The 25,799-nt window shown below is 43.7% G+C and overlaps 2 protein-coding genes across 5 annotated transcripts in view; one reads left to right on the top strand and one right to left on the bottom strand.

Moving 5' to 3' along the window:
* Positions 1-3,835, bottom strand: part of LRRC56 (leucine rich repeat containing 56) — a 36,858-nt gene extending 33,023 nt beyond the window's left edge. The window contains exons 1-2 of one of the 2 annotated variants that reach the window (XM_083427936.1): positions 3,630-3,835; positions 1,056-1,228 (exon numbers count right to left, since the gene is read on the bottom strand). In XM_083427936.1, the coding sequence (XP_083284062.1) occupies positions 1,056-1,086 (31 nt within the window). In that variant the 5' untranslated portion in view covers positions 1,087-1,228; positions 3,630-3,835. Of the gene's footprint in view, positions 1-1,055; positions 1,229-3,629 lie in introns of those variants that run through there. The other variant, XM_083427935.1, reaches the window with a different exon arrangement.
* Positions 3,836-4,039: 204 nt separating this feature from the next.
* The window catches only part of HRAS (HRas proto-oncogene, GTPase), a 64,773-nt gene continuing 43,013 nt past the window's right edge, over positions 4,040-25,799 (top strand). The window contains exon 1 of one of the 3 annotated variants that reach the window (XM_083428453.1): positions 4,040-4,063. The gene's annotated coding sequence lies outside the window, so the exon portion shown is untranslated. Of the gene's footprint in view, positions 4,064-20,713; positions 21,763-23,095; positions 23,241-25,799 lie in introns of those variants that run through there. The other 2 variants (XM_083428451.1, XM_083428452.1) reach the window with 2 other exon arrangements.

The raw sequence follows: 25,799 nt of genomic DNA, 5'->3' as shown, positions 1-25,799 counted from the left end.
ACAAAATGGCTGCCACATCTAAAAGAGCAGAAAAGAGACATGACCACAATATTGTGAGGACATGCCCCACACCCCTGCCCCCCAACAACTGGAAAAAAGACCTCTACATCGGCCATCACCACACTCATACATAACTTATTTGCACCTCTCCTTTGTTCAAATGGAGAAAGAGGGTGAGCACTGACTTCTGGCATCCAATTAAATGTGTTCATGTTTAAGGGGCGAGGTCAATGTAGGAGAGGCTAAGCCAGTGCAAACACAAGCTGAGCATCAAAAGCAAACAACTGTTAACGCAACGTAGATTTTTAGGGGATATTTGCGGAGACCTTTTGCAGGTGCCATAGGAAATACTGGTGGGCACACAAGTGTCTGTAAGCTCAGAAGTGTTGATATAGAATCACAGAATCATAGAACTGTTGGAAGAGACCACAAAGGTCATTTAGTCACTTTGTACATACTCTATGGTATAACTTGCTTTTTATGTTTCTTCTTTGATATTGCATTACAAAAATTTGATTTAGTTGTTACAGAAATCTCAATATAAGGTATTCAAAAATAAATAAATGAGAACAGCAGTTAAAATAGCATCATAAAATTATACCAGCAACAACAAGCTAAAAACATCAGCAGAGGCTCTAACCACAACAAAGCCAAATGGAATAAGATAAAAGCCTACTTAAAAGCTGGCAAAGAGCAGGTCTCCCTAATGAGTCTATTCCATAGTTTAGGCACAATGGAAAAGGCCACTCTCTTGTTCTCCACCAGCTCTACTTCCATAGGCCAAGGGAAGACAAGGAGAGTATGAGAACCTGAGCGCTTGGCTTGAGCTGGTTCATATAGGCAGAAGTGGTTGCTGAGATATGCTGTTCTCAGGTCACTTAGAGGCTTTGCAGGACAAAGCCAAGACCATGAATTGAGCCCAGAAACAATCTGAAAGTGGAACAGACTTGGCCTAATATGATCCATCCTGCTGACCCCAGTCACAAATCTGGCCACAATGTTCTCAGCCAATTGAAGTTTCCAATTTTATCTTCAAGAGCGTTTTAGTGACTAACCTGGAAGTAACTGGAGTGTTGCACTTGTCATCCACTACAAGATTCTACAAATGAAGCATGTGAAGAACTAAAGGAGTGTAACGGATGTAGCACTGTCCAGCAAGCAGGTCAGTTTGCAAGCACTCTTTCCATTTTCAGTACAAAGATGTTTTCTCTATCTCTGGTGTTAATCTCTGGAAAAAAGCAATTTATAATTGTATCAGTTTAACTATCAATCCAATTACCACCACCACCACCTCTGCACCTCAGAGTATCATGGCAACTGCCAAATTTGGACATTCAAGAAATTATTGCTCTAAATGCTCTTACACCTGAAACTTTTTTTTTAAAAAAAGCATTGATTTCCAAAGTAATAGAACAATATATTTCAACAACTTTCCGCCTTCCTCTTCCCTTCCTGAAGAATTTAAATACATTTACATTTAAATACATTTAAATTTGTCCTCTTGATAATATAACACCCATTCTGACACATTTCTATTAACAATCAAACTTATCCTTTCTACATTTCAGCTCCAAAATATAACTTTGATGAAAATCTTGGTACAGTGTCTAAATTAATCAATAGACTTGCTGCAGTCCATACTCAAAGGCAAAAGCAGTTGTTTAAGCACTACTAAATAAAAAGTAATAAAATTTATGCAAGCTATAGACTGTATATATATATATGGTTTGGCTCCTCAGGAAGCTGTGAATGCCATTTTAAGTGTAATTTAGCAAAAGTGCCCTGTAGATAACCTCTTCTGGGGGGGAAATCTTTTGACAGCTGAGATTTACTATGATGTCACCAGGAAACTGCTATTACACCAATCAGTCCCTAATGTTAAAAACTATTTTTGCCCACATTTATGTATCAGGCTGCATTCTGTACAACTCTAATCCTGAAATGTCAGAACTGTTATTTGAATACAATTCTAAAAGGTGAAGGAAAACAAAGGTAGGGAGGGCATTTACACTATGAATATCATAATGAACTGTTTCACAAGATGACCCATTACTGAATATATATTTGCTGATGGCAGATGTCCTTCCTGGCTTACTCCCATGTTCTAGGTCAAGGTGGGCAACCTGCAGGCCACATTTTATGCAGCCCCAATGCTTCCTTAAACTGCCTCATTCTTCCATCACATCAGAGGTCTTTCCTCTCCATTCCTTTCCTCCTTATTTTTCCTGACTTTTAAGTGCCCCACCTTCTATTATGTCATTTCAGAACACAGGATAGTTTTTTATAGATAATTGATGAGGTGTTTTTTTTAAAAAAACACGTTTTCATGGTTGATTGGCTTCCAGAAAAGAAGTTTTCCCCACCTCACTATCTAATATCAAATTACTATGCTTCTGAATACACTCACACACACCAGAATTACGAATAAATTTTTTCACTTGCTTTCCAGAACATTAGCTATATTGGTCTGTTGTACTAAATAAAAAAAAAATCCTCTGCATATTTATTTAAGAATAATCCCATCAAACACAGTGGGGCTTACTTCTGAGTAGACCTGTAAAGGATTAGGAATTTTTATTTTGAGGTAGCCAGTGAAAATTGAAACAGGGTGGTCTTTATTCTGAATTAATGTCCATCATAAGTACCAGTAGTTCTGGCTCTACCCACTCCCAGCAGATGAGCAGTCCAAGGAAATGTGGCCCTTGACAGAAAAAAGGTTGCCCATCTATTTTAGGAGCAGTGAGGAGGAGTGCCAGGGTGAGAGAGAACAGAAGGTGGGAGAAGGTGGAGGGAGAGAAAGACTAAATGAAACTCTCTCCTGAGGGTTCCCCTCCCTAGTTTAGGCTGTAATCCTAATAGACACTTTTAATAAACATTCACAAAAGTAGGCTGTTAGGGTTTGTTTTTGGCAGGGTAGCTCAGTCAACTAGATCAGAAAATCCCAACCCAACTTTAAAATTTGCAGAGGAAGCAAGCATATATCAACTCCATCACTAACAAGAAGTAAACAATAACTTGCTTATTTGGAAGCAAGCCTTACCATTTGCAACACCCTTACTAAAAAGTAAGATTCCACCTGAATCCACTTGGAATTAAACCAATGAACTAAGCTATTTTCTTCTGTTCCGGAGGCTAGGACCCAAAGCAATGGATTCAAGTTACAAGAAATGACATTCCCACCTGGATAGCTCAGTCGGTAGAGCATGAGACTCTTAATCTCAGGGTTAGGGGTTCGAGCCCCACGTTGGGCAAAAAGAGTCCTGTATTGCAGGGGGCTGGACTAAATGACCCTCATGGACCCTCCCAACTCTATGATTCGATCTAAACATCCTAGGCAAGCGATCAAAGGATTCTAGCCATGCAGTGTTATCCCTTGCATGTTTACTCAGAAGGAAACCCCGGTGTGTTCAATGCGGTTGCTCCCCACTAAGCATGCTGGCGGAGGACCCCCCCACAAAATAAGCATGACTACTCGGCCCCAATAAGGATGCTCGCCGCGAATATGCAGAGTACATGTCCCTTATCAAGTCTTAGGGGCAAAACTTCCAGGTAATATTGAAACCAAGAGTTGTTAAAACAGTGCGGGGGCGGCGGCACCTTCTTCCTGTCCCTTCCCGCCTCTCACCCACCTGGGTGGAGTCTCTCGCCTACCGGCTTCTTGTCTCCTCGGGCTGCAAAAAGGTGGCGCCCCTGCCCTTTCCCTTACACCCAGAGTAAGAGGAGGACAGAAAGAGAAGGGGCTGCTCCCGCCACAAAAAGCCCCAGCGAAGGAGAGAGCCCTGGGTTCCCTCCGTTCCCGGGCCCGCGCTGCCTCCTCAGGTACTTCCAGGGATTCGCGTGAGTAACAGGGCCTCGGGTTGCCCCGGCAACGGCTTGATTTGAATACGCGCATTACATAGTCATGAGCACGGCGGGCCCCGGAGCCAGTCACCGCCTCGGGGCCGGATTGGTGGCGAGAAGCGGCTGCGGCGGCGCTTTGCGCGTGAGCGGGGGAGGAGCTGCGGAGAAGGTTTGGGGGCTTCCGCCCGCCCCGAAGGTGTTGCGTGGAGGAGGTTGGCTATGGGTAGGTCACGTCTGAAGTGTGTTCCCTCGGAAGAAAGTTGCTCTGGTGCAACCGGGATAGTCCTGGTCCGGATAAGTGTGCAGTCGGGTTGCAAGCTTTAAATCCGAGGGGTTGTGTATTTGTTTTTTTTCTCCAGGAAGATCTTTCCTGCGGGCTACGAAAAGCTGATCAAGAATCTGCTGTATGGAAACTGCATGATTGAGACGAATAGGTGGGCAGTTTGGGTGCTGGGAAGAGGGAGCTGTACGTTGCTTGAAGGAAATGAATGGTCTGTAAAATGCGGTAAGGGAAAATCCCCACAGGTTTGTAGGAGTGCCTTTTTCCTCAACAGCAGTTGCTGTCCTGGTACACGTGCTCCAAATGTGTGGTCGTGCATGTAAGGTTGTACTTACACTTCAGGTAGGCACAAGCCTAAATTTACAGCCTGGAAGGTTGCACTATTATTTTCTCTCCACTTATGCCTACTGGGAAGCCATTCTTTATGCAACATCCATTCCCTAGCATGCATTGAAGCAAGCTAGGGTATGTGTGGTTGTTCACACATACATAAATGGGTGCCTGCATGTACAAAAATGTAATACAGAAATTTACTGTGAAACCCCTATTCACAGCCTTAAAGGAGAAGAAATCTCTCAGTAAAATCACACTTTATGTTGGAACAACTCTTTCAGAGTGCTTACAAACAGAAGCATGAAGATATGCTTTCTTTTTCCTGCTCTTTTTCTCTGTGCATGTTCATGCAGCCTATTAAAGAAACAGCTGTAACTTGCTAGCACAGCATCCCAGAAGAGTCATTTAGACTCTGAATTATTGCAACTGTGTAATACCACAGGGAGGTGTTTTCCAAGGGAATGCAGAAGCCCGTAAGATCTGTAGACTGTAAAGCTGTACGATGATAAAGCAAATTCCCTCTGGAGCTGCAATAGAGGACAAATTATGTCACACTCAGATGACTGAATAAGATAGGCATGGCCTGAGAAAGCTAAAGAGCCGATTCTGAATTTCTGAAAACAATAAGATAGTGAAAGAAAATAGTGACTTGAAAATAAGAGTGTGTTTGTGTGTATATATAGCATGATTAACCAACCCAGACCCTGCAACCATCATCTGAGGCCCTTTGTGTGCCTCCTCTGTGAGAAGTCCAGAGGTTAGCAACACAAGAATGGGCCTTTTCTGTGGTGGCTCCCCCCCGTCTTCCACTGCCTCCCGCAGTTTGGTCAGACTCATGTTTGTAGCTTCGAAGACACTATCCAACCATCTCGTCCTCTGTCGTCCCCTTCTCCTTGTGCCCTCCATCTTTACCAACATCAGGGTCTTTTCCAGGGAGTCTTCTCTTCTCATGAGGTGGCCAAAGTATTGGAGCCTCAGCTTCACGATCTGTCCTTCCAGTGAGCACTCAGGGCTGATTTCCTTAGGAATGGAGAGGTTGGATCTTCTTGCAGTCCATGGGACTCTCAAGAGTCTCCTCCAGCACCATAATTCAAAAGCATAAATTCTTCGGCGATCAGCCTTCTTTATGGTCCAGCTCTCACTTCCATACATCACTACTGGGGAAACCATAGCTTTTACTATACGGACCTTTGTTGGCAAGGTGATGTCTCTACTTTTTAAGATGCTGTCTAGGTTTGTCATTGCTTTTCTCCCAAGAAGCAGGCGTCTTTTAATTTCGTGACTGCTGTCACCATCTGCAGTGATCATGGAGCCCAAAAAAGTAAAATCTCTTACTGCCTCCATTTCTTCCCCTTTTATTTGCCAGGAGGTGATGGGACCAGTGGCCATGATCTTCGTTTTTTTGATGTTGAGTTTCAGACCATATTTTGCGCTCTCCTCTTTCACCCTCAATAAAAGGTTATTTAATTCCTCCTCACTTTCTGCCATCAAGGTTGTGTCATCTGCATATCTGAGGTTGTTGATATTTCTTCCAGCAATCTTAATTCCGGCTAGGGATTCATCCAGCCCAGCCTTTCGCATGATGAATTCTGCATATAAGTTGAATAAACAGGGACACAAAATACAGCCTAGTCGTACTCCTTTCCCAATTTTGAACCAATCAGTTGTTCCATATCCAGTTCTAACTGTAGCTTCTTGTCCCACATAGAGGTTTCTCAGGAGACAGATGAGGTGATCAGGCACTCCCATTTCTTTAAGAACTTGCCATAGTTTGCTGTGGTCGACACAGTCAAAGGCTTTTGCATAGTCAATGAAGCAGAAGTAGATGTCTTTCTGGAACTCTCTAGCTTTCTCCATAATCCAGCGCATGTTTGCAATTTGGTCTCTGGTTCCTCTGCGTCTTCTAAATCCAGCTTGCACTTCTGGGAGTTCTCGGTCCACATACTGCTTGAGCCTTCCTTGTAGAATTTTAAGCATAACCTTGCTAGCATGTGAAATGAGTGCAATTGTGCGGTAGTTGGAGCATTCTTTAGCACTGCCCTTCTTTGGGATTGGGATGTAGACTGATCTTCTCCAGTCCTCTGGCCACTGCTGAGTTTTCCGAACTTGCTGGCATATTGAGTGTAGCACCTTAACAGCATCATCTTTTAAAATTTTAAATAGTTCAGCTGGAATACCATCACTTCCACTGGCCTTGTTATTTGCAGTGCTTTCTAAGGCCCATTTGACTTCACTCTCCAGGATGTCTGGCTCAAGGTCAGCAACCACACCACCTGGGGTGTACGAGACATCCATATCTTTCTGGTATAATTCCTCTGTGTATTCTTGCCACCTCTTCTTGATGTCTTCTGCTTCTGTTAAGTCCTTACCACTTTTGTCCTTTATTATGGTAATCTTTGAACGAAATGTTCCTTTCATATCTCCAATTTTCTTGAACAGATCTCTGGTTCTTCCCATTCTGTTGTTTCCCTCTATTTCTTTGCATTGCTCGTTTAAGAAGGCCTTCTTGTCTCTCCTTGCTATTTTTTGGAAATCTGCATTCAATTTCCTGTATCTTTCTCTATCTCCCTCGCATTTTGCTTGCCTTCTTTCCCCTGCTATTTGTAAGGCCTCATTGGACAGCCACTTTGCTTTCTTGCATTTCCTTTTCATTGGGATGGTTTTCATTGCTGCCTCCTGTATAATGTTTCGAGCCTCCATCCATAGTTCTTCAGGCACTCTGTCCGGCAAATCTAAATCCTTAAACCTGTTCTTCACTTCCACTGTGTATTCATAAGGGATTTGATTTAGATTGTATCTTACCGGCCCAGTGGTTTTTCCTACTTTCTTCAGTTTAAGCTTGAATTTTGCTATAAGAAGCTGATGATCTGAGCCACAGTCAGCTCCAGGTCTTGTTTTTGCTGACTGTATAGAGCTTCTCCATCTTTGGCTGCAGAGAATATAATCAATCTGATTTCGATGCTGCCCATCTGGTGATGTCCACGTGTAGAGTCGTCTCTTGTGTTGTTGGAAAAGAGTGTTTGTGATGACCAGCTTGTTCTCTTGACAGAACTCTATTAGCCTTTGCCCTGCTTCGTTTTGTTCTCCAAGGCCAAACTTGCCAGTTGTTCCTTTTATCTCTTGACTCCCTACTTTAGCATTCCAATCCCCTATAATGAGAAGAACATCCTTCTTTGGTGTCACTTCAATAAGGTGTTGTAAGTCTTCATAGAATTGGTCAATTTCAGTTTCTTCAGCACCAGTAGTTGGTGCATAAACTTGGATTACTGTTACGTTAAAAGGTCTGCCTTGGATTCGTATCAAGATCATTCTATCATTTTTGAGATTGCATCCCAGTACAGCTTTTGCCACTCTTGTTGACTATGATGGCTACTCCATTTCTTTTGCGGGTTTCTTGCCCACAGTAGTAGATATGATGGTCATCCGAACTGAATTCGCCCATTCCCGTCCATTTTAGTTCACTGATGCCCAGGATGTCAATATTTATTCTTGCCATCTCACTTTTGACCACATCCAACTTACCCAGGTTCATGGTTCTTACATTCCAGGTTCCTATGCAATATTTTTCTTTACAGCATTGGACTTTCCTTTCGCTTCTCCTTCTATAATATATCATTTAGCAGGATACAGAGCAAGCGTGATGCATTTAATTCTCTTTGTGATCATATAAGCTACTCCACAAATCCCTCTGCCAGTAAGCTGTGATGATTAAAGAGCTTACTGCGGGGAAACTATAGCTAATACTTTCTTTTCTTAAATAAAAAAAGTGTTACTAATGAGTGCTGGGAAATTACTCAGTGTTAGTTCCTCAGCATCAGATGAACATCTTAGTCATACGTTTTATAAGGGGCAGCAATCCAATCATTACCTGAATTGACAAAGTTCCTTTTTGTGTCAAGGAGTTTTGCTGATCAGGAGAAATTCAAAAAACATGGTTTAGAGTGTAATGGCTGCTGTGATGCATTACCTATTGCTGATCTCTTCCTTACTCACAGGAAAGAGCCTCTGTCATCATGGTCTGGATGGGAGATAGGGCAGGGCTGGCTGGGGAACCTCAAGCCTGATGGCTGAATGTGGCCCTTTGGGCCTCTCTCTGGCCCTCAAATCTTTTTCCTCAGGTCACATACTCCACTGCCATGATTTACATTCAGACATGAAGCTCATTGCGTTACCTTAGGCCAGTTGCTTTCTCTAAGCTTAACCTACCTCAAAGTGTTGTTGTGGGGCTTGCATGAGAAGAGTGATTGCTACTTTGAGCTCCTTGGAGAAAAAGGTGGGATATAAATGCAATAAATAAATAAGGGCATTTTTGTGCTACAGTGCAACAAAAGTGGGAGATCTCCCCCAGACAAAGGGAAGGGGGTTTGTTGTGGGGAAGGGGGATTTGGCAAGAGACGTGAACATAAACAGGGATGGGGAGCATAGGCAACGGAGCTGAAGGCCATTAAATGCAAGAGATGCAGAGGATCTGTTACTTTTCTATGCAGAACTCACATATATACAGGATAAGCATGATAACATCATTTGTGATTGGTGGGAAACATTTTAGAGGGTTCAGATGTGTTGCATAATGTGAAGGAGGCTTATAGTTAACTTCTTCCTGCCTACAAACAGTGTTTGCCCAGGACTGTGTATAGCTTTCAACACAAATCCAAGTTACACAGTTCTGCATTGCACCCTGCACCCAGCCTGCACTGCAATGAGTTGCTGTTGTTTCATCACAGTGAATGGATTCTACGTTCACAAACAGAACATCATACAGGATTTTCCCGTGCCACATCACACCTGCTCATGAATAAAAAAAATTCCTAACTTCTGATTAAGCCTAAATTCTTTCCAGAAGTTGGGGAAATTATTAATTGCTGGCTGTGGAGATGTGTGCTAAGAGCTCTGCACTTTATCCATCCTTGTCTCTTGTTGGTAACTAGCCTTTTAGCTTGACCCCTATCTCTGGTGCATCCTGGCAAGGGCTCTTATTGACACAAACCTGGCTTGCTAGATGATGCAAAGCTCCAGTCTCAGCTTCACTCACCATAGCAACCTATACCTTATGATCAACATTATTCTGTTTCATGAGCTGGGTTGCCATGGCAAAGTCCTTGTATCATATTGCAAGGTGATTATAAAAGGAAGCACTTTGCTTTTCCTATAATATATATATGACAAAATGATCAATTTTGATATCTGCAGCAGATCAGCTTTTGAGCTGCTTTGAAGCAATCTGTAAAGAGTTGCTAAAAGTTTTCTTGGTAAAGTAGCCACACACCAAGTGGATATGTGAAAAGGAAAGGCTGGAGAGGCTGAGAGCATTTTCACACATGAGCATTAATTCAGCTTCTTCACTCTACATTATGACACTTGTAGACGTAGCTCAGTGGGGAGGTAACACGTGCACACACAGCTAAATTAATGGGGGATATGCTTTTAACTTCACTGATGAAAATAGTCTTAAGTGTTAGGGATCTGTCCCATGGAGAACCCACAGAGGGGCTGCTGGGGAATCTGATAGAGTCATGGTGATGCTAGGACCCAATCAGAAAATCAAATTAGAATTTCTCATAGACACTGCACATGCTCAAAGCAGGGCCACTTGAACAAGTCAGATGAGGACAGGAAACCTGAGCAAATCAACAAACATTTTCACAATGGTAGTGGTTGTTACTCCTGTTGTGTGGCATTCACAGTTCTGTAGAGAAGCATGTTGATCTGTGGTTGAAATACTCTGGAAGGAGTTTGTGTTCATCATGAAGTTTTTTTTATACAAGGGTAATAGCCTTGAAATAACAATATATTGAGCTTTGAATATTTATTATTATATTTATATTCCATCTACCTTTGCTCCAGGGAGTTCAAAGTGACGTTCATGGTTCTCTTCCTCCCCATTTTGTCCCCACAACAGCCCTGTGAGGTAGGTTAGACTGAGAGATAGGTGACTGGCCCAACATCACTCAGTGAGCTTCATGGCTGAATTTTGAAAATGATCCTTCATTAGGTTTATCAATCTGAAAGTCTTAAATTTGGTTTTAGAAAAACAGGTGGAATTCTGACGGGAATGGTTTATATAAAGTATATTAATGGCTGGTAATTAGAACTAAAAGTAACTCTTGCTCCAATGATTTGTCTTCTGATGAAAGTTCAGACCTGCTGGTCTGTCCTAGCAACCTTGTTTGTGGTGTGTGTGCTTATAACCCTTAAAATGAGTTGACTCACACTATCAGTGTGTGTTACCATAACCAGACAATGTGAGATGTACTTATTTATTTGAATCCTTTTTGCAGTCAACGCCAATAAATCAACCAAGAGCCAGACTTGGGACATTTCTCCTTCCTCTAGAATACGTTGATATTCCTCTATCCTATTCATCATCTTCTTCTTTGTCAAACATGACTAGCTAAAATAGCTATATGTTGATGTCATTTTCCAATTGCCCTGGAGAAGTTGTGTATGGCAACCTAAATACTCACAATAAATGGCTAGGACAAGGCTGGACTGGAATAAGAGCAGAGTGGTATGACATACATGCATATGCTTGTGAAGAAACACCACCCTTGGCATTGCTCAGCAGAAATTTACAGCAGCATCTCTCTAAGAAAGCTCTTTGAGAAGCTGTTGTACCATTGTGACTGATTTCAAAGATAGTAAGTCCCTAATTCAGCTCTTTCCTTGGCCATGAACTCAGAAGGTAGCCTGCGTTTAACCCTGTTCTCTCAGCATTCTCCAAGTGAGTTCCAAATTGCTCCCTTAAAATGTTTCTTTCAAAAAAAAAATATAATCCCTCTTTTGCCAGCATAGGAAAAGACCAAACTTTTGGTAAGTTAAAAACTTACAGACTCTCCAAATTCATAAAAAAAATCCCTCTTTTGCCAGCATAGGAAAAGACCAAACTTTTGGTAAGTTAAAAACTTACAAACTCTCCAAATTCATATGCTTCAGAAAAGTTGCATATGCAGTAAAACTTAGCTTAATTACAAAGTGGTGAAAGTTCCTAAACCATTGGTATAGGAACTGAAGAGTGGCTTGTGAGAGCCATGTGACTGAGCTGGAGCAACCAGCTCAAACCTCGTTCCATGCTAAGCTTCTCAGACTCTGGGAAAATAAAGCCTTGATTACCTAACTCCTCCCAAGGTGAGGGGAAGTGGACATAGCTAAGCCTGGCAGCACAGCTTACTCTATGGTATTAACCCCTTCATGCATTAATTAGACTTAAGCATGTTGGTTATATGAGGCTGGTTATCTCACAGACATGACCCACACTTTCTTAGCCATACTCCTGCCCTCTACAATATGGGTATAATAGTGATAGATTTTATCTGCATTGATATTAGTATAGTAAGTTTTAAAATGTTTACAATAAAGAATAAACATTTGGGTATGGAAAGACCTTGAATGGGAAAAATCATGGATTATTGTCTTTGCTGCTTCCTCTTTTGGGGAGGCGGCGGAGGTTACACACTATTCCCCAATCACAGCGACACTAAAATCCTGGATTCCAGGACTGCTTTTTTGGGGGGCAGCAATTACTTCTGCACCTAGAAAGATCATCATAAAAAGCTTAAAAACAAATAAAGACAATGTGGTCTGCAGGTGTTTCACTCTAGCATCCGTCTTGTTTAATTGACTAGATCTGCTTTCTTAAATGTCGATCACTGCTCTGACTTAATTAATTGGTTAAAAGACTGAAAGCAGTAAGCAGACTGGTGTATTCCAAGACTAATGAGAGTAGTGCATGCACATTTTGTCTCGTATATTGGGTTCCTCAAGTGCTAGAGACCTCCTTTTCTTTTTCTTTTTTTAGTGAAAGCTGGGAATCTAGGGATTATGGTTTATCTAAGCATGTGTGCAGACACTGACCTCCACCCGCAGATGCCCATGTGAAATGATTTAAACATTTATCATGTGCTATAAAAATTATATGCATGAAAGTCAAAAAGAATTTGATTTATTTGTTAAGGGCCAATTCACTTTGACCTTATTATTTTTGTTAGATTCCTTAGGGACAGTTCTGAAAACACTCTGCTTGGTTTCAGAGCGAAAAGCATGTGTCCCATCTGTGAAACATTATGGATAAATGCTGCAGGACTGTAAAAGTATATCCTTCAGCAGAGGCGTGTGTTTGCATTTTGTGGGTGGGTGTGGGTGTTTAAATCGAAACAGAATAAGGATTCCTCTGGACTATTACTGTTTTTCAAGAGGGATTCAAGCACATACCAGAACTTTAGGTTTATGTAGTTAAAGTGGACTAAAGAGTTCTGTCACCCTAATGCATCAAATTTTCTTTAAAAAATACGGTAATCTGGCTTCTTGCAGTTTGTAAAGTGATGGGGAAATGTATTGGAAAGTGTGGGATGAACAAATGTCTAATGAGAAGACGTTTAAGCTCTCTGCAGGCATATCAGAGTGAATGCAGGATATCATTGTAGTATAATGCCTTTGCAAGCAAATCTGAACAAATGCTCAGTAAAGACCTGATACTGTATAATATAACCTCCATGTAAGCTTTGTGCAAGCAAGTCAGGATGAATGCTCAACAAGCAGGTCATACAGAGTAGCCTTAAAATAATTCTGTGCAAACTTGATTCAATTTTTGTATCCAGACACCTAAATTCTGTAACCTGTACAAATTATGCAAACTATCAATATTTGCATGGGCTTCCTATATTTAGATAATTAACAGTGCTCTCCTGTGTGTGCCTGTTCAGAAAATGCAAATCCCATTGATTTCAATGGGGCTTATTCCCAGATAAGTGTTTAATAGTATTATAGCCCAAGTTGTAGTCATTTGCAAACTTATCTGAACATAAGTCTCATTGAACTCAATAGGATTTATTTCCGAGAAGTTATACACAGGATTGCATAGTAATTTTGTTAGCCTTTTGGCAGAACAAGAAAGTAAAATCAGTTCCCCAGTCCTGCCCCAGCTGCTGAGATTTTGTCAGGCATCACTCACAAACTTTCATGCCAATCTTCCCAGCCCAGAGGGTTGGAAACACACTTCGAATGAATGATGAAAGACAGGGAAAGAAAACCTGAGTTTCTCTGTGACTGAGTTCTACAACCAATGCCAAATCTCATGCTTCTACGGTAATTATGCAGGATTGTGAGATATATTTTAGTGAAGTGCAGGACTGCAAGCTCCTAGGTTGCAGTCCTATGTATAATTACCTGGGAGTGAGCCCCATTAAACACAATGGGACTTGCTTCTGAATAGCCTTTACACTATATGAGAGCAGGGAATATCTCCTTCAAAGATACATGGATGGTGTTGAACCAATACAGCCCTGATCTGTACCAAGGACTTCAAACAGCACTGTAGTATAGTGACTGAGGATGTCAGCGGTGAAGGGGTCCAGTTCAAACCTGTTTCGGGCCACAAATTCCTTAGGTGACTTTAGCCAAGCCATTACATTTTAATTTCAGTTCCTTCCTCCATCTGCAATAGAAGATAACAAGTGGAACCTCGTGAAAAAATATTCATGGATGAAGGGTTGGAATTGACTTGGTGGAAGCACATCCTCTGCAAATAACCAGCCATCCTTTACATTGCAGTCCCCCCTCAGAACGTGAAAGGGCCCTTTCTTGAGAAGGAATTGGGCTCAGAAGATGCAGTTCACTCCACAGTTTGAAATTAGGAAGATGTGTTATTCTGTGGCAGCCCATCGCTCCCTCAAGCTCAATATGGTCTTCCCCAAGGGCAAGGGATCCTTTTCCAGACCAAGAACCACATTCTCTACAAGGGAACCCAGCAGCAGCTGGAGCCAAAAGCAAATGGGGCAAGAAGCAAACATGGACAAGAGTAGCAGATTTGCCACTTAGGTTTGTACTGTCGGCTATTTTCTAGAAATTTCTACACACACAGCCTCTCTATCTAAGACGTCTTATCAGCTCAAGGACAGATTCCAGCCAGGCTGAAGCACTTGAGGAGGGTGTGGAGCAGGACCAGTGAGGATGTGACTGGATGAAGGGGCGTGGCCTAGAGGGAGTCCTCGGGGCCAGGCAGAGATGGACCCTTGTGTGGATAGCCTTATGTGAAGATACAAGGAACGGAACCTGGAATTGTTTACATGTGAATCATGTCATGTACTACTGAGCCACTGCCCTGCCTTACACAGGTTTAGAGCCTAAGCTCCACTCCTAGCCTGCTGAGAGCCTGAAAAACACTCTCTGTTGCCAGTTTTTAGAAGGAGCATGTGGGGACACCCGCTTTACCAGTATGGGAGGTAATGCTTGTCTGTGTCAAGAATTTCTGAGCTAATACATATGGAGCTAATCTCAGTTGGTACTGACATGCTAAATATTGTTATTTTTATTATAGTAGACATGGCAAGTATGAGGTCTGCAGGGTGGCAGCATGAGAACGGGCCTTCTCTGCAGTGGCTGTGGAATGCTCTCCCCAGAGAAGTTCACCTGGCACCTTCATTATATAACCTTAATCGCCAGGCAAAAACGTTCCTTTTTAACCAGGCCTTTGGTTGATTTGATTGACATCCTATGCCCTTTTAAAATGTGGGTTTTTGGGGGGTGGGGTTATTGGGTTGTTTTTATTTTGATTATGTATTTCGTGGTTTTATATATTGATTTTATTCTGTGAACCCCCTGAGACCTCCGAGTATAGGGCAATATATAAATTCAGTCAATCAATCAATTTGACTGACATATTAAGGTTAAGTTGGCAGTTAACCAGCTGCACTGCACAGTAGTCATGCATAACTGGTACACTTCAAATTAGTTCTGTTCCTGCGATAGCTTCAGGAGGAAAAATGAACAGAGAATCATTTCTAGAGGGTATTCTCACAATAAACAGGGGGAAACAGGTGTGTGCCCTTAAAAAAGAAACAAACCCAAACCCCCAAACACTACTTTCATTAAAAGCTAGTGTGGGATGTATTATTACTAGAGCCATCAAGTACAACATTTTCCTGTTGCCAAGAATGGACACACAGGGGAATGTGGCTCCAGACAGGGAGGACTTCCTGTCAAACCTGCTCTGGAGCTTCCTCCTCCTGTGTGTGACCAGGTAGATGGGCATGACCCTAGCTGTCCAGATAAAAGGGCTGGCCACGCAACCATCTCTCTCTTGGTCTCTTACTCTCTTACTCTTGGACTCTCCTGACTCTTAGCCAGTGCATGGCTCAACCTTCACAAAGGATGGAGCCCACAAGGAGAAAGTCTGAGATATGTAGCTCAGACTTCTTTTCACTGTAACCACAAGATAAAGCCTGCCTTCAGATTACTGCTGTGAACGGAATGTGAGTAAAATTTTATTCTTACTTTTAAAGAATACTGAGTTGTGTTGTTATTATTTTAAGAGGGAAATAAAGGGGACGCGGGTGGTGCTGTGGTCTAAACCACAGAGCCTAGGGCTTGCTGATCAGAAGGTTGGCGGTTCGAATCTCTGCAACGGGGTGAGCTCCCATTGCTCGGTACCTGTTCCTGCCAACCTAGCAGTTCGAAAGCATGTCAAAGTGCAAGTAGATAAATAGGTACTGCTCCGGCGGGAAGGTAATTGGCGTTTCTGTGCACTGCTCTGGTTCGTCAGAAGTGGCTTAGTCATGGTGGCCACATGACCCGGAAGCTGTACGCCGGCTCCCTCGGCCAATAAAGTGAGGTGAGTGCCGCAACCCCAGAGTTGTCCGCAACTGGATCTAATGGTCAGGGGTCCCTTTACCTTTACCTAACAAATCATCAACTTGCTTCCAATAAGTTGCAATGGGAATGGCAATGCTCACTAGCATGAGTGAGGAGGGATAATATCAGAACAATATATCCTCTCCTATCTTCCTTACAATCCCACAACTAGATGAAGTAAAGTACTAATTACCCTGATATATCTGTTCCACACAAAAAATAACACTACTTTTAGAATCACAAAGCTTCACAAATTGCTGGTTCAGGGCCAAATGCTTTTTAAGGGAAATTTTTGTTTGCATGATTGAGCCTTGAATAGTCACTAGGAAAGTGTCTGATGCTGCCTACTACATCAGACTCTCTGGGACTGTTTTCAAATTAGTATTAGCAGTAGTCATATTTCATAGTACATAGTACAGTGGTACCTCGGTTTACAGATGCTTCAGGTTACAGACTCCGCTAATGCAGAAATAGTACCTCGGGTTAAGAACTTTGCTTCAGGATGAGAACAGAAATTGTGCAGCAGCGGTGCAGCAGCAGCGGGAGGCCCCATTAGCTAAAGTGGTACCTCAGGTTAAGAACAGTTTCAGGTTAAGAATGGACCTCCGGAACAAATTAAGTTCTTAACCTGAGGTACCACTATATTATCTTTCTGGCAAATATACTTCTGTCTATTCACCTCTCAATAAATATATGCTCAGAATTTAGCAGAACCTGTGTGATGAGGTTTTGTAATTTTAAGATCCCCTGATTTGTCGTCAGCATGCATTCCTGTAATTTGGGCATATGTGATATTTTATGCGCTCCTTAGGGATGCAAAGAGAATCACTATGAGTAGCAAGCAGGAGGGGAATCAGCCCAAGCAAGCAAATCCTGCAACCTCCCTCTCTGATTAGCAGGGCTTAGGGGAGCCCCAAAGTGACTGAAGCAAACAGTCCCTACTACACTAGCTAATAAAAGAGTTTGTAAAATTATATAGAGCTGAGTCTAGTGTGTATTGTGAAGCTTCAGGAGCTCATTTCATAAACTGTTCCTAAATCTTTCTTATGTAGCCCTAGGAGTGTTTGTCACAGATTAAACAGCTGTTACCTCACTTGTGATTGTATTTTCACTAGGCTGAACTCTTGCTGATTATGAGCCCCATAAGATTTAGTTAAAGTCATTAGTTCTCTTTTGTGATTCTGTTTCACCCAATCTGTGCCTTTGTAAATATGACTGTTGCCTTAACATCTTAGACCTAGCTTTCAGAAAATAAAGCAAGTTTCTAGCTCTCATGGTTGCAAACCTATATAGGAAATCATGATGTGTCTGCCAAAAGTGCCATTGTTCACTGAAGCCTTGCATGGCTATCATTTTCTATAGCCTCTAGCAATGTTCCTCTACCCAAGCATCCTTGCTGTTCATCAGATCTTTCCTTTGTAAACTACAGTAGTGCTTAAAAAAAACCCAACAAAAACAAAGATAAAAAATGTTTAAGCATAAGTTCTACAAATCAAGCAAGTTTAGGCAAATCCACATAATTTGCACAAAGTGGATTAATTTGCATAGGTTATTACATGTTCCCTTGGCATAGAAGGAACAAAAGCTCAAGTATGAAACCCTTACTTTCAGCCTGTAATAATTGGAATAGCCTGCAGTGTAATACTGAGGCATGAATAACAGATTATTGTACTACATCATATAATAATTACATGAAATGTGTCATATAAAAGTATAACCTACTTTAACGTAAGAGGTTCATGGAACTCAATAAACCTTATCATGCAATAAAGTGAAGCAGGCTGGTTTGACTTTGTTTCATTTGCATATGTACAAAGGAACGTGGCTACCAACCATAAGCAACAGTGGCAGACTATGAACAGACACCTTCATTTAATTATTTTATTGGGTACTCTCGATGTGACTATTCATTTATATTTTGTGTGAGGATCTGTTCCATCAGTGGGTGGGAGGAAGGGTGAATTTACAGGGTGTTCCTGTTTGTACAAGACTTGAAAAAGAAACAATTTTTTAAGGCTGCAGTTTACAGAAAGGCTGCCATTTCCCTTTCTCCAGTACTGTACATGGGTGTAAGTATATGGGTGTAGCCAGGGGTGCAGCTGCCCCCCTAAATAAAGTAAATAAAAATACTTAACTGACCAATTGTGTCGCAGATAACTTGGTTCTCTCCCCCCCCCACTAACATAAAGCCTTCCCCCCCCCCCATAAATCCTGGCTATGTCTATGCTCCAGTCTCCATCTTTCTATAGCATTGTGCAGATATTTTATTTGTACACAGGTGGTTGTTGGTGGTGGGTATGACTCTGCTAACCTTACCCCATTGGAGAGCCCAATGGCCATATGTTAGAAATCACATGTGCACAGGTCCGCCCCACTGCATAGCTCTCGACATGAGTGAAGCCTATACATATTGGTTTGAGTTGGCCCCTGTTGTAATGGAATGTCCAATGTATAAATTTAAACATTCGTGTTTAAGGCTCTGCATGTCTTAGGCACAAAATATCTGAAAGAATGCTCTGTCACAAGAGACTGGGGCCCTGCGGGACTTGACAACTTTCACCAAGCCTTTGGCCAAGGTACAGCCTGACCCCCTCCTTTGGTAATCCTCACAGAACTCTAGCCCAATGGTTGCCATTAATTTGATTTTGAATTGATTTTAGAATGAACTGATTTTAGAACGCGGTATTACTTTTACTGCTCTGAGCCCGGCTTCGGCTGGGGAGGGCGGGATATAAATCAAATTTTATTATTTTATTATTCCCTTTTAAGTGCTGAGATCAGCAAAGGGGGCAGTCTCTGTGGCAGCTCCTTGGTTATGGAATTCCTTCCCCAGAGGTGTGTCTGGAACCTTACATTATAAACCTTCCATCACATGCTGAAGATACACATTTTTACCCTGGGCTTTGACATATTAAATATGTGTTTCCAGGACCCACTCCATTCCTGTGACTGTAATTCATTTTAATTTTTTTTTAACATTGAATTTTAACCCACCCTGGGATCTGATGTTAAGGGGTGGAGAATAAGACAACAACAGCCTCTAATATGCTGAGGGGCTGGGGACCAGCTAGCATGTATATAACTAGAATGTCTGCATAGGGCTTGTATGCAATTAAGAACATGTGGGAAAGGTATCGTTTTGACTTTTTGCTTCATGTGTGAAAACAAATGCAACTGGCACTAAAATTTAAGAGCGGTGGACTCGTAATCTGGTGAACCGGGTTCGCTTCCCTGCTGCTCCACATGCAGCTGCTGGGTGACCTTGGGCCAGTCACACTTCTCTGAAGTCTCTCAGACCCACTCACCTCACAGAGTGTTTGTTGTGGGAGAGGAAGGGAAAGGAGATTGTTAGCCGCTTTGAGACTCCTTAGGATAGTGATAAAGCGGGATATCAAATCCAAACTCTTCTTCTTCTTAATCACTTACACCTAACAATGGTTCTCTGGCTCTCTCCAATGGCCATACTGCCCTTCTGGAACCCTGCAGCCCCCTACAAGCAGCTACAGACTGCTATCTAGGTTGCTGTCTTGCAGTGCATGCCACAGTGGTTCAACTGCACATGATACAACCGCATTGCTGAAACTAAGCATTCCTTAGAATCTGATCAGTTTGTCCCATGTACACTGCAATGAGTTCCATGATGGAAGAGAATTGGGTATAATTTTACTGAAATAAATAATACCTATGCTGTATAATTTTTTTAAAGTACATTGCAATTCATTATCTCTGTCCCTCAGCTGTCATAATAGTGGTCATCACTCTACCACTCAGTGTATAAAAACTGAAGCCAGTTCTGACACTTTAGCTTGGCCAAAAAGCAGAACAGAGGGTAGACCTTATGCAGAACAAGAGTACAGTACAATTAGTTTTCCATGGCTCCCCCTAACTGCTATGGGACAGTGTAAAGTGTTGGCAATCTGGGCCCCGGTTGAAAGGGAGAAAAACTTGACCCACAGCCTGGGCACTGGGAGTAGAGGACAACTTAAGCCTCCATCCCAATGCTAGACCACCAAGTGTTAGGCTATCAACCACTTCTATGGGAAGAGAAAAAATCCGTACCTGCTATGCACATTAACTGCAGCAGAGTAAGAGCAATCATGTTGCTGAGTTCTCATGATTTTGCAGGCTTAACTATCTATCCATATGTACTCAACTGAAAGCTGTAGCCTGAATGTGAAGTCCATGGATGTGTAATAATGACCTTCCTCTGCTCACACTATGACCAACTTGATGGGCATTCTGCATGTTTGGTGAGCATATTTACATAAACATGCTTTGAAAGAATACACCTCCCTCCGCCCTAGTTTATCGTGTTTTAATTTAACCACTCAAGATTATGGAAATTAATTCAGAATCTTATGTTTTCAGGAGTAGGGTGAAGGTTAGGGCAAAACGAAAGCTTCTGGAAAAAAACAAACTTAAATATTGATTACGCTTGAGAATGTCCTCTAAAGAATCACTGGGACCTGCGCTTTCGTGCAGGGGAACGTTTTAATTAATTGACCTGGGCCAATATTGGGAGAACACGACGAGTTTGCAACAGACCCCTCGTTTCCTTCCTTTGTGCGACCCCCACTACGACTTTCCCCCAGGGCGGAGGCGGTCTTCCCGCGCCCTGTTCATTTCACAGCCTGGCAGCTCACGCCGTCCACCCCTGAGCAGGGAAAACAGACAGCGCGGGGACAGGCGCCCAATGGAAGCAGCAACGGCAGGATGAGAAAGAGAAAAGGCGGGGAGAGCGGGGAGACAGAGCGCACCCGACGCCACAGCCACGCCACGTACAGAAAGCGGGCCTTTTGGGGTGGGGGAAGCAAACGCGGAGCCTGCTGAGCGGAGACTAAGGCGGGGGGAGCCAGGGATGGAAGGAAACGCTTTGCTGAGCGGGAAAGGGAGAGAGCTGCACCCGGAAGAAAGGAGAGGCGGCTTCTTTTGACTGGAGGAAGCGGGGAGCTCTAAAAATAAGCGTGGCAAAAGAAGAGGCAATTCCCCGCTCGCCGCTCGCGACGCCCGTTTCCTCTCCAAGCCCCTTCAGAGCTCGCCGCGCGCCCAGGCCAAAGCAGTAGCAGCGCGGCCGGCAGGCGGGGCCCGGGAAGAAGGGAGCGCGGGGCGTGATTGACAGGCCCCGCAGCCCACCACGAGGTCGGAGGAGCGGAGAGGCCGCGGCAGGGGGTGCCGAGGTTCAGCCCAAGCGCCTATCGGCTGCTCCGGGAGGAGGCTGTGAGTGACGAGGGGGCGGGGAGCGAGCGGAGTTTGGGCGTGTGCTGCTCGCTGCCTGGGGCTCGCCTCGCGCGCACACACACATTGTCCAGGCTGACGACGCCGACGCCGTAGCAGCCGCCGCTCCCCGCCCTCCCGCAGCACTGAGAGCGCCTGGATGCTGGGTGCCAATGCGGGGAGGGCGCTGCAAGAAGGGGGCTCCGCCGCCGCCGCCTAGGTGGAAAGTTCACCACTGCATCGGGCCAGCGGGGAACTGACTTGGAGCAGCCAGCCGCCTGCAGGCAAAGGGACACAAGGATCTGTGGATCTATCCCGGGGGCTGATCCTCCCCCCATGCAAACTTTGCATTACTCCCCACGCTGCCTTTAAAAAAAAAAGAAGCCCCACTGACTCCCCTGAGAAAAGCACAGCTTTACTCTACTGCCTTTGCAAGGAAAGTAGCCTCGTGGTGGGGGGAACAGCAGACGGTGAGTAAAACCCCTTCCCGCCCCGATTTATGTTGCTGTTTTGTGGGTGGGCGGGAGCAGTGCATTCCCAGAGCCTTCTTCCTTGGAAAAGTAATTTGTTAGCAGCAGCAAAAGAACAGGAAAGGCAACCGAGTGGTCTGTGGGGCGAGCGTCGCCCGTCTCTCCTCGTAGCCTGCTCAGGAGACGTTCCAAGCAATGGGTGTAGTTCGCAGCAGCAAGCACTGCAGTGGCTCCGGCGGCGTGTCCCAGGGAGCATGTGTGGGGACAGCGGGGAGAGCTGCAGCCTGGCGTCGCAGAGCTGGGCTTTGCCGGCCAACAAAAAGGCGGGCTCGCCTGCCATGGACGCGCTCTCTTCCTGGAACGCAGCTGAAGCTGCTGCAGCTGTAATCCGAGTTTCCAAAGTGAGCGGGGAAGTCCAGTTCTGCCCCCCCCCCCTCCCGACGGTAACATTTTAAACGCCCAAGTATAAGAGAGTCGGTCAGGGACATAAGTGTGTGTGTGTGTGTGTGTGTGTCGGGGTGGGTTGTTGACGGTAAGTTTGGGAGGCGTCCCTTGGAAAGAAGAGCCTTGAGGGAAGCGTGAGGTCATACATTCTGACAAGGAAGCAACAGTGGATGTGTGTGTGTGTATTGGGAAAATGGCCTCGTGTGCGTCTCTCTCTCTCTCTCTCTCTCTCTCTCACACACACACACACACACACACAGAATATCAGCCTGCAGTGGGGTGCGCCTGTCTCCATGTAGACGGGGAGGGCAGGGGTGACAGCACTACGTTCGAGGGTGAGGGGTGTAGCCTCTTGTATTCTCCAGGCATGTGGCTGTATTCTTCATTCTGAGGTTTCTGACTCCTCCCCTTTGTTGTTAGTCCTTCACTTGTTACAAGCTGAACCTTTCGTAAAGATGCTTGCGTATCCATGCTTTAGGGATCCCCGCATAGAGATTTGCAGGTGCATGGTGCAGATGAAGGGGTAACGGGGCAATACTGTCACCCCCTGTCCTAGTCTAGTAGCCACCTCATACCACAAGCTCTAAAAGCTGTGGACCTGCACATCTTGTTTGCACACAAGGAAGTAGGCTGACTATGTGATCTCTTTCTCTCTTCGCTCCCCCCCCCCCCAAGCACAGTGTGTTTGTTGTCCTCCAGTCTGACAGTGTTTGGGGCTAATGGAGGGTTAAGAATCACCTGCTTGCCTGCCTGCCTCCCTGCCTAGGTTTACGTGGTCTCTGCTTTCTGTAAACACTTCCTGCCAGCCAAGCAAAGGGGGATATGGGAGGGGCGTCGCATCTTCCAGAAAAAAACAAAACCCAAAGCCTGCTCTGACTCTTCCTTTGCCTGCTTGTTTCCTCCTTCCAGAGTCTTTTGCTCTATGGCTTGCTTATTTATTTATTTTGCCAGGACTCTGAGTACCTCTGTGTTTGTTCTCGCTTACTCTTCTGGCATCCATCTGCAATTTAGGGAGTGGTCGGAGATGATATGAAGTAAGTTTGTTCACAGCCACAGATCTAGGTGGCTGCTGTTCTTTTGGCAAGTGCATAGAATAGCAGTGCCCCTGATTCCCTTGTTATAGTTTTGAAAGGCTTATGGGGAGGAGGGTCGTGGAGGCGGCAGCAGTGAGGTTTGTTTTTTTGCATAGAACGATGAATGCTTTATATCCTTACCCCCTTGGGACCCCTAATCCTTCCCTTTGATCCTGTGTTGCTTTCTAGCCTGTAGTAGCCTCCTAGTATGACTGTGCACTGATTGAGGAGGGGTTAACATGGCTTCCTTCCTTGCTAGTTTATGCCACTCCCAGTGCTGCAAGCTGTCACTTGAGAATAGTTGCTGGGGGACTCTGGCTCTCCGAGTTAATGGTGGGCAAAATCCCAGGAGCCTGATGGCCCAGGATCTTAGAAATTCCATGCTGTGTGCCTAGGAATGTGACACCCCCCCCCATTCCTCACCACCAAAAAAAAGAAGGGGGGGGAGCCCTGTGCTAAACACTGGCAGCCAGATTTTGAAATTGGCCACTGCCAAATCATTTTAAGCATGTTTCTGTCCTTGCTTGGGCTAAACAGTAATGTCAGCCTGTACTGAGCTATAGTCGGAATGAGTTTATTCCCTCTAGAAGCAGGGTGGGAGAGGTTCACATCCTGTTGTTAAAGACAAAAGTCATTCCAGACAGTGAGATCTGGCCACTGACTAAGTGTGTAGTAGCTCCCTGTGGGAGCTACTCAGAACCCACCTGTGAACTCCACCCATGGAAGCGGAAGGCACTGCTCCCTTGTGCCTTGTTGTTCTCTCTGAACACTTGACTTAATATCATTCCCATCAGTCAGGTGATCCTGTTGGTGGGGGCCTACTAATATTGGGGAATCAACAATGATTTATCATACTAGCAGGGGGTGGAGAGAATGTAAGCTACACTAATGGCTCAAAAGCATGTGTCTCTTATTGCAGCTTCTTGTTGGAGATGGACTGATGCTGCACCCCTGTGCACTCTTCTTGGACCAAGTGGGACTTTTAAGAAAACGTGCATCGGATTGTGTTTGAATCTAGTCTAGCACGTGTGTTAATTTGGGGGGGAAAGTCCTCTCTGCTTAGGACAATCTTTTCTCTTCAAAATAACTGATTCATGGGAAAATGGTTGAAAATAAACAGTTCAAATCATGGCTTTCTGCTTGGTGACTGAAATAATTTAAATCACTGGCAAATCAGTAATTCCTCCTGATGCTGTCAAGTGGTTCTGGTGACAAATTGCTCAGCATCACAAAGTTAGAACTTTGCCTGGGCATAGTGGCTTATTTAAAAGAGAGAAGCTGGCTCTCAAATCTATCTGGAAACCAAGTCCTCTGCCCTCAAAAATTTACCTCTTATTTCTAGGTGGTGAATACTAGCTGTAGTTTCTCAGATGTGAACCAACACCTTTTTATTCATGACTCTTTATCTGGATGTTGTTGTATGATGGTCCTGGTATGACCAAGCTGGTTCTCTCTCTCTGAGCCCTGGCTCAAATTAAGTCCTGCACAGGCAGTGGAAGTTCTACCTTTGGTAAACAGGACTGAAAAATACAAATGGAACAAGACTTTTTAATGGGGGGGGGGTGGTAGGTGGGGTTGGAGTTGAGTTGGGGAAAGCATTTTATTCTAATAAATTTGTGCATTGAAACTACTTTGAGGACTGCTTCCCAGATATATAAATGTGGAAAATATGGGGGTGTGCACTTGTGGTGTAATAGGGAAAGAAATGAATTTGTCACTCTTTGCTGGCATCTAAAAGGTTTTTACTCAAGGCTTGGAAAATGTTTCTTCACCAAGGTGGACATGATACATCATGCATGCACAAACATAAACAGTGGTTAAGTGTGAGTGTGTGAATATATAGAGAGTTCATGACAAGATACAAAATCTTTAATAAAGAGGAACTTTTATGGAAGGCTCAATCCAGGTAACTTTCAAACAACTCATTACTTAATGATAATTTCATGTTGAAATAGAATACGATATTTTATTATTATTATTATACAGGTTTGTCATATAGGATTATTATTAATGAACAAAGGGATTGGGGTTATTTACTCAGTGTCCTTTCTTTGAATCAGTCCAGGAGTCTCCTGAAATTTAATGAGGTCTTGGTATTTGCCTAGATACGTAGGGTTTCACTTCTTTTAGCCTGCACTACTGAGTGCATTTACTAGGTAACAACTCCCAGTTGGACTTCCTTCTGAGTAGATATGCTTAAGGATTGCACCATCATTCTTTCACTTGCTCATATTTTTTTCATCAGAGTTGTGGAGCTGCAATTATGAATCTGGGCAGCAATTGAAAGTGATAGAAATATTCTCCTTGACTCTTGGTTTATCTTGTTGGTAGCATTACTGCTAAAAACATTTTCCCAAAGTGACATAAAAATTCTTACATTCAGGTTCTTGTGTCCTGTATCTAAGACTGCACCTATTGTTAAATATGTTATTAAGAATGTAACTGACCTATAGAAAAGATTCTATGAACTGAAAATATAGGCACCATCTGTACGTTTGTTATCCATGAAAATCTTTCAAT

This window comes from Podarcis tiliguerta (genome assembly GCF_965153285.1).
Source record: "Podarcis tiliguerta genome assembly, chromosome: 1".
NCBI lineage: Eukaryota > Metazoa > Chordata > Lepidosauria > Squamata > Lacertidae > Podarcis > Podarcis tiliguerta.
Note: the sequence above shows the minus strand (reverse complement) of the source record. Positions and strands in the feature narration are given on the sequence as shown.